Source organism: Trichomycterus rosablanca, chromosome 1 (assembly GCF_030014385.1).
Source record: "Trichomycterus rosablanca isolate fTriRos1 chromosome 1, fTriRos1.hap1, whole genome shotgun sequence".
In the NCBI taxonomy this organism is placed as follows: Eukaryota; Metazoa; Chordata; class Actinopteri; order Siluriformes; family Trichomycteridae; genus Trichomycterus; species Trichomycterus rosablanca.
The window spans coordinates 40,095,479-40,103,510 of NC_085988.1; the positions used below are offsets into that span (position 1 = coordinate 40,095,479).

Consider the following 8,032-nt stretch of genomic DNA (forward strand, 5'->3'; position numbering starts at 1 on the left):
CAAAATGCCGTAAATAAAATATAAGTATGTGTTACTATGCGCTTATTGAGCTCTTTATACACTGATCAGCCATAACATTAAAACCACCATGTTTCCATTTTATCAGCTCCACTTATCCACCATATAGAAGCATTTTGTAGTTCTACAATTACTGACAGTAGTCCATCTGTTTCGCTGCATGCTTTGTTAGCCCCCTTTCATGCTGTTCTTTAATGGTCAGAACTCTCCCAGGACCACCACAGAGCAGGTATTATTTAGGTGGTGAATGATTCTCAGCACTGCAGTGACACTGACATGGTGGTGGTGTGTTAGTGTGTGTTGTGCTGGTATGAGTGGATAAGACACAGCAGCGCTGCTGGAGTTTTTACATACCGTGTCCACTCACTGTCCACTCTATTAGACACTCTTACCTAGTTGGTCCACCTTGTAGATGTTAAGTCAGAGACGATCGCACATCTATTGCTGCTGTTTGAGTTGGTCATCTTCTAGACCTTCATCAGTGGTCACAGGACGCTGCCCACAGGGCGCTGTTGGCTGGATATTTTTGGTTGGTGGACTATTCTCAGTCCAGCAGTGACAGTGAGGTGTTTAAAAACTCCAGCAGTGCTGCTGTGTCTGATCCACTCATACCAGCACAACACACACTAACACACCACCACCATGTCAGTGTCACTGCGGTGCTGAGAATGATCCACCACCCAAATAATACCTGCTCAGGGTGAAAGCAGGCTAAAAAGGTATGTAGAGAAACAGATGGACTACAGTCAATAATTGTAGAACTTCTATGATAAGTGGAGCTGATAAAATGGACAGTGAGCGTAGAAACAAGGAGGTGGTTTTAATGTTATGGCTGATCAGTGTATGTAAACCTATGTGGTATACAATTACTAAATGTAGCCTGTCTTTTCGTTTGTACACTTCACCTCCTCCACACAATTTTCAAACAAAAGGGGCCCCCATAGGACTATTATTAACCAGATTTTTGTTTTGTAGAGGGGCATATTCAGTACTGTAATCCCACTAACCTGGTAATTACATGGTAAATATGGTAGTGAGTGTTGTTGGTATATTTAAAATACTGTTAAAACCTACTGCTCTCTTTATTAGGAGCACAACATATTAGCACTCATTGTAGGTGTACAATTAAGGACTAGAGCCATTTAATTTCATAAGGTCTAGGAACTCTTCTTTTTCCCATTGCCCCTTTTGGTGCAATGACATAATCTATTCTCAGTTTATGCAACAGCTCCTTAGTTTTCACCATGGTTGCAACACACCTTGAATACTTAAATCTCTGGTACAGGTAGAGTACCCAGTTCTTGCCCCTAATAGCAGGGCGACTGGCTGTGTTGTGACATAGCCGTTGGGCTAAACACTAAAAAATTTCAGGTCATGAACAGGTATTCCCTACTTAGCGACTCACCCGCTGAGAAACCTGTTAATAGAAGTGCTCTGGTTATAGAGGACTCTCAGCTTTGACATGTGCATTGTCACTCCCATAGAAACACCAGCAACCATAGTTACCTCCATTCCAGGGGCAAGGGCACCTGACATCAGAGCAAACCTAAAAGTGCTGGCTAATGCTCATCGTAAATTTTCTGACATTGTTATCCACAGCGGCACTAATGATGCACATTTGAGAGAATCTAAAGTTAGAAACAGTAATGTTAAAGGGGTGTGCATGAGTTATCCAGACAGTATGCTCTGACTCCTTACGCAGTCAGTGCAGTGGTGAAACCTACAGCATGTTGTTGCTGAACTGCTAAATAGTGCTCAGAAAACATTGCTTCACTTTTAAGGTAATACCTGGTCATTTGGATGGTGTCCACTCTTTTAGGGGGAATCTGCTCCCATTTCTTGTGGCATAACTGGCAGGCTTTATGTCAGTGTAGTGACAGATAATGGTAATTGACCAGAGCTGAGACCAGGCAGCAGACAGAGGCTAAATAGACACAATCTACAAGTCTCCTACAAATTTAGGTCTAAAAACTACTAAAACCTTGTCTGTTCATTCTGCCATTTGTGAAAACATAAAAAAAACTGTTTTAATTGCCTAATTTAACTGCTCGTGCTTAAAAAAAAAACCCAATAAGATTAAAGTTAGGATTACTAAACATTAGATCTCGTGTCTAAAGCCATAATCAGTTAAGTTGCATAATGAAATCACAGAAAACGGCCTTGGTGCATTTTGTCTAACTGAAACCTAAACTGATGAGTACTTGGGTTTAAATGAAGTGGCTCATCTCAGATGCAGTTATGTACGTAATCTGTGTCTTAATGGCCATGGGGTTGCCACAATTTATAAAAAAAAAAAAAAAAAAAAAAAAAAAAAAAAAAAAAAAAAAAAAAAAAAAAAAAAAAAAAAAAAAAAAAAAAAAAAATCGTTTAACTAAATCAGCTAATCAAAAAATCATTCCATCATTCTAATAATTCCATGCACTGCAGAGAAAAGTCACACTAAACCAGCCAGCCAGTACATGTGGGTTTAACTTGCTTGAAGAACTTATTGTAATAGATCCAATAAGTTCTTGTCAATAATTCGAATTATAATCAAGTAGGAAACAGGTACATTAAATTTGACTATAAACAATTTCTACAGTGTTAGCTCTTTAAAAAGGCATTTTTATTAAACTTCTGTACAAAAAAGGAAAAACAAACTATGTACAAAGATATACATTAAAATTCATCCAGGAACAATGCTCCTAAGTCATTAAACAAGTTTAGCTTTCGCCTTCATCCTCATCATCTGGGAGTGGCTTGGATCTGAAAATATTCAAATAAAACCAAATGAATGAATTACACAAGCTACAGTAACATTCTTTACCAAAGCAAAACTAAAAGCAAATTACTTTCTGGGTGCTTTGGACATGCCACTTCCACCAGCCTCCTCCTCATCAGAAACAGGGTGCACATTCTCTTTCTCAGGCTTCCTGCCAGGGCCACCAAAGAAATCCCCAATACCCTTTTGCCACTGGGGGGTGGGGCGAGGACAGACAGGATTTCCACCAGCATACTTGCTTTTGCCTGCAGCAAAGAATACACTTAAAATTAATCCCTACACAACCAAAAAGGCAAACACTGTATGCTTGACATAGGCCACAACAGTAGCTAAAAAGCTACACTCAAGCAAACAGGCTAGGAACTCGTCTATATTTTCTTTTAAAACACATAAAAAATAAAAACTTGGGAATTCACATAACACATCCTAATGTTAAACTAATTGTATAACTAACTGAATACAAATTTTATTAGTTATACAGACTAATTTTAAGCCTTCCAAAACAAAGTAGTTGAGTATTGTGTTGACACTTTTTCCCCACAATCCCGTTGAATTAAGGATCACACAGATAAACAGCCTCAACACTTCTAAAATATTAAGCAGTAGGCACACAGATGACTACCGTTCCCCCTGACATGGAAATGTTCCCCCTAAACAGAGCTGAAACTTTGATATGACGTACATATACAATGCTTATCATTTTCTGTTTGTTACCGATACCCCTCAGACCTACAAAGAAGGGGTGGGTACGACATTTGGCTGCATTCACATTGTAGTGTGCACCATTTGTACTGCTTTTGTATTTGTTTATTAGGATTTTAATGTCATGTTTTACACACTTTGGTTATATTCATGACAGGAACAGTAGTTACTCATTACACAAGACTGCTTTTGTGTAGCTGGTCATGGCTGCATACTACACGTAGATCAGTCATTGAACACTTAAATTACACAGATTTAATTAATTAAATAAAGCCACAATTTGCATGGAAGCAAGTGTCTGATTTTCATCATTAGCACAGGTTTATTTAATGATGTAAACACTCAAAGCTAGATAGTTGCACTGCGGGACAATACAGTGGTACTTGAAAGGTACTGGATCGATGTGACTAAAAAAAAAAAAGTGTACCTAACCTAAACGTACCTAAAGTACTATTTTAATTTATAAATTTACACAGATTAAGGTGTTAAAGGAAAAGGTCAGCAAAAGTGCAATAAATAGTGATTACATATAAGAAAACTTATTGGTCTCGTTTATAATCAGCATGCTTATATTCAGCAATGGGTGTATATAAATGTACATAAAAAAAAAACAAAAAAAAAAAACAATTGTACACATCCATGGTGCTAGCCAAATAAAATGAGGTATTTACCGGGGGTGCCTGAGGTGGAGCTGCTGCTACTCGAGGCGTTGCCTGAACTGGAGGCGCCAAGTGATTTCCTGGGTGCAGAAGCAGCAACGGCTAAAAAACATAGGACAATACAGCACAGTGTTGAGTTATGTCATACATAACATAGCTGTAATTAACAATTAATAAAGGAAACATTCGTAAGCGCTCATATTAGAACACGACAATGTCATAACAAATCTGGCGCCAAAGCTCCTGCTGACAATAAATAGACTGACATCATCCTCTAGAGCTGTAATAATCAGAAATAGCCACTCTGTCCACTTTATAGCAACTACAAAAAGCACATTTGTATCAGAAGCCTTTTAAAAAGTTTATAACGATAGACTTGAAAGATTGTCATTCATTTATTGAGGGCTAAAACAGACATGTAAGCAATTTAAGTCAGATCATTATGTACTTGTTAAACTATACTTAGTTCATTGGAATTTGTCTGAAGTAGAAACCTACACATTTAACACAACTAACCTATTGATTACAGACAATCAGGAATATTGGCGGGAGACAGCTCTTACACCGAGCGAGCTAAACTAGCTTTTCTCTACCGACTTAATCAGATTACTAATCATCGACATATCAGAACACACTCAATAATGCAGAATATAAACACAAATCACACAATTTAACCTCACAATCCACGAATGACAAACATTAATCCGCTTGTAGTTATACAATACCACACAAACCTGCTTGCACTCAATACTAGTTAAAATCAATTATTTTTACCCAGCTTCTCGATATAATCTTACCTTTCCTGTAGGCGCCAGGAACACTATCAGCCTTGGTTCTAACCATATTCACAGGTTTACAAGGTTCAGAAGACGACCTGAACAGATCAGAATTAAAGCACTAAAGTAAAAGCACACGCTTCCCGCCAGCGTTTTAAAAGAGAGCCAAAACCAGCACTGGAGAGGCGGGGCTTAAATTCCACAACCTGCCACCGACCAATAGAACTGTCATATCTTTACACACACACACACACACACACACACACACACACACACACACACACACACACACACACACAAAACACTAAAACTCACAGACACACTAAAGCCACGCCTACATGCAGTTCTCTATAGGCGTTCCATCACATCGCCTGATCAGATAATGGGGTAATAAAACTCAGGACCAAATATTAATGAATATATTAGTGGTTGAATAATATGTTTGAGATATTAAATATTATTTAAGGCGATTTTCTTGTTGGTAAAAAGTAAAACAAAGCATTTCATGGTGGAGCACGTTTGAACGACAAACTATGCCAAGTATTTGATATCTATTTGTATCCTGACATCTGCTGGACTATAGACGTTTCTACACCAGCTTCTTTACTGTGAACCAGAATAAATGAACAGAAATATAGAAATTATTGTAATCATGGCTGGATTACTGACCGGGCCAGTGGGGCCAGCGCCCAGTGGCCCTTGAGGTCAGGGGGCCCCGGGGGGGCCCTGGCGCAAAACATTTTGCGATGCCTATCAACGTTTATGATACAATATATTTTTTATTTCCGAGGGCCCTCCATTTTAAGGATCCTCTGACTATTAGGGACTTTGACCCCAGGGCCTCTTGGGGGCCCTAGCCATGCTTTTGGGCCCTAGCCATGCTTTTGGGCCCTAGCCATGCTTTTGGGCCCCTTATGAAAATGGATGAGGCGTTGTGGCACTGCTCTGACTTCGAGTTCTGGCTATTAGGGGTTCTAGGAAAGAGGGGGGCATATTTTTAGAGGGCCCTGGTTATGAGAGCCCCTACCAGGGGGTATACTCTTTGCCCAGGGGCCCAGACTATCCTTAATCCGTCCTTGATTGTAATTATTGGTTTATTGTATCTTTTTCGTTTAATAAAATTAAAGGTCATATATTTGTAGAACTTAAACGGTCAAAATATGTTGAGGTTTTAAATATGTTTTAAAAACAAATATTTTTGCTATTTTAAATCCCCTGCCACATTTCAAAGCTGCTTTATTGGATGCAGTGTCATGTGTTAAAGAACTGGAATTTTTTGGTTTAAATTCTATCTGACTTACATTTAATGATTTGATGTATGCTCAATAATCCAGGTGCACAAATCCACAAAGTTGAATCAGATGATCTGGACACAAAGTTTGGTGTGGAGATACGTTTCGTCACTTTTCCACCAGCTCAGACTGAAGAAGTCACTTGGATGAGTGAAGAAATGTATCTCCACACCAAACTCTGTGTCCAGATTATCTGATTCAACTTGTGTAAATAATGAATGCTCTAAAACTGAAAAAGTAAAGTATGGTTTCCTCAGGGGTCAGGGATGGGACCTCTATTAGTTATACATTAAATACCAGCATTAATTAAAAGTAATTGCATAAACATTGCATGAATTTTTTACTATTATACAAAAGGCATTTTAAATCATTTCATTTTCCTCAACTGCTTTATCCTGATCACTAAGCAGGAATTCACTGGACAGGGCACCAATCCATCACAGGGCTTCATTGTTGGTTGCCTTCATTCTGGCTCTTACATACAATCACTCAGATTTGTTGACAGTGTAGTAGGTTGGGTTCTAATGACCAGATAGAGCCCTTATTTTGTTTACTACAGAACTGGTTTCTTTTCAACCACCCAAATCTCATGGCAGCCTAGGTTTGAGGCTGCTATGCCAACAATCATATTTCTGTTGGATTACTTTTTTACTTTTATCTTTTCAGTATCTGTTTATTGTATCTAATTCTAATTCGTCCTAATAACCACTAGGCTACCCACGGAGAATGAGTCCCCGTTGAGTCTGGTTCCTCTCAAAGTTTCTTTCTGACAGTATACTATTGGAGGACTTTTTTTTGACATTTTTCCCCCAATTTTTCTCCCTAATCTAGTCGTATCCAATCACCCTGATTGCATTACGCTTCCTCTCTACTGATACTACCCTCCACTGCTGACTGAGGAGCACGGCAACTGACACACGCCCCTCAGACAAGTTTGCAGTACCGACTGCATCTTTTTACCTGCACTAGACGAGTTCATATGCGAGTTCACATTTACCTATTTTTCTATCCAGCATTGATCTCACTTAGCTCCAATCTTTTCCAGCTCTGATTGTATCCATCTCCAATATCGTTTAATCAGTTTGAATAAATTGTTTCAGTTTTTTGTCACCAGTCTCATTCTGTTTTGAACTCAAGTTTCATTTAGCTGTTATTTTATCTAGCTCTGTTCTTCTCTAATTTCTTCCAGCTATGACTTTGTATGGTTTTACTCCATTCCAGGTTCAGTCTTGGCTAGCTTTAATTTTATATTATTTGGCTCCAATTTTATCCAGCTTAAAAAAAATAACAGTTTAATATCCTTCAAGCTGCCACATATAATTCTGATGTAATTTCTCTTCAAAAAACCTTATTTTTAAATATCTATGTGTTTATAAGCTAAAAATGTGATATTAAGCTGAATTTACCCAAGCTTTTCTGAAAATTGATATTATCCACCGTAAATTTTAATTTTGATCTATATCCATTTTTTGTTATCTTTGCTATCGTTTAGCTCCAAATCCAATTCAGTACTAATCTGAACCACTTTCTATTCATCTCATATCTTGTACACCTCCAGGTCTGATCTTATTCAGGCCTGACATCTTAAATATCTCATTCTACTCTGAGCTCCACAGGCTACAGTGTCATTATATATGTTACCTAACAGTCATCCAACCCTTTTTATCAAGCAGCAATATTATCCTGTCCTATCCAGCTATAATATTACCCAGCTAAGAAATAAGTAATAATCTTTACTATATAGCGTGACACATGGTGCAGTGGTTAGCACTGTCGCCTCACAGCTAAAAGGGCCTGGGTTTGCCTGGGCGGCCAGGAAAGGTC

General features: G+C 38.4%; 1 protein-coding gene across 1 annotated transcript; it reads right to left on the minus strand.

The window, feature by feature from the left end:
• Positions 1–2,605: 2,605 nt before the first annotated feature.
• pclaf (PCNA clamp associated factor) lies at positions 2,606–5,049 on the minus strand. The gene is made up of 4 exons (XM_063002864.1): positions 4,938–5,049; positions 4,153–4,242; positions 2,850–3,024; positions 2,606–2,763 (listed from the first exon to the last, which is right to left on the minus strand). Exons 1-4 carry the CDS (start codon positions 4,981–4,983, stop codon positions 2,721–2,723), a joined length of 354 nt encoding a protein of 117 aa, XP_062858934.1. The 5' UTR covers positions 4,984–5,049; the 3' UTR covers positions 2,606–2,720.
• Positions 5,050–8,032: the final 2,983 nt, after the last annotated feature.

What these genes read in the sequence shown, in the direction of transcription:
- pclaf (XM_063002864.1), bottom strand. Translation starts at nt 4,983, where the DNA reads ATGGTTAGAACCAAGGCTGATAGTGTTCCTGGCGCCTACAGGAAAG. An exon ending in CTCCACCTCAGGCACCCCCG is followed by an intron (nt 3,025 to 4,152) that starts GTAAATACCTCA and finishes TCTTTGCTGCAG; the next exon opens with GCAAAAGCAAGTATGCTGGT. An exon ending in ATGTCCAAAGCACCCAGAAA is followed by an intron (nt 2,764 to 2,849) that starts GTAATTTGCTTT and finishes GAATATTTTCAG; the next exon opens with ATCCAAGCCACTCCCAGATG.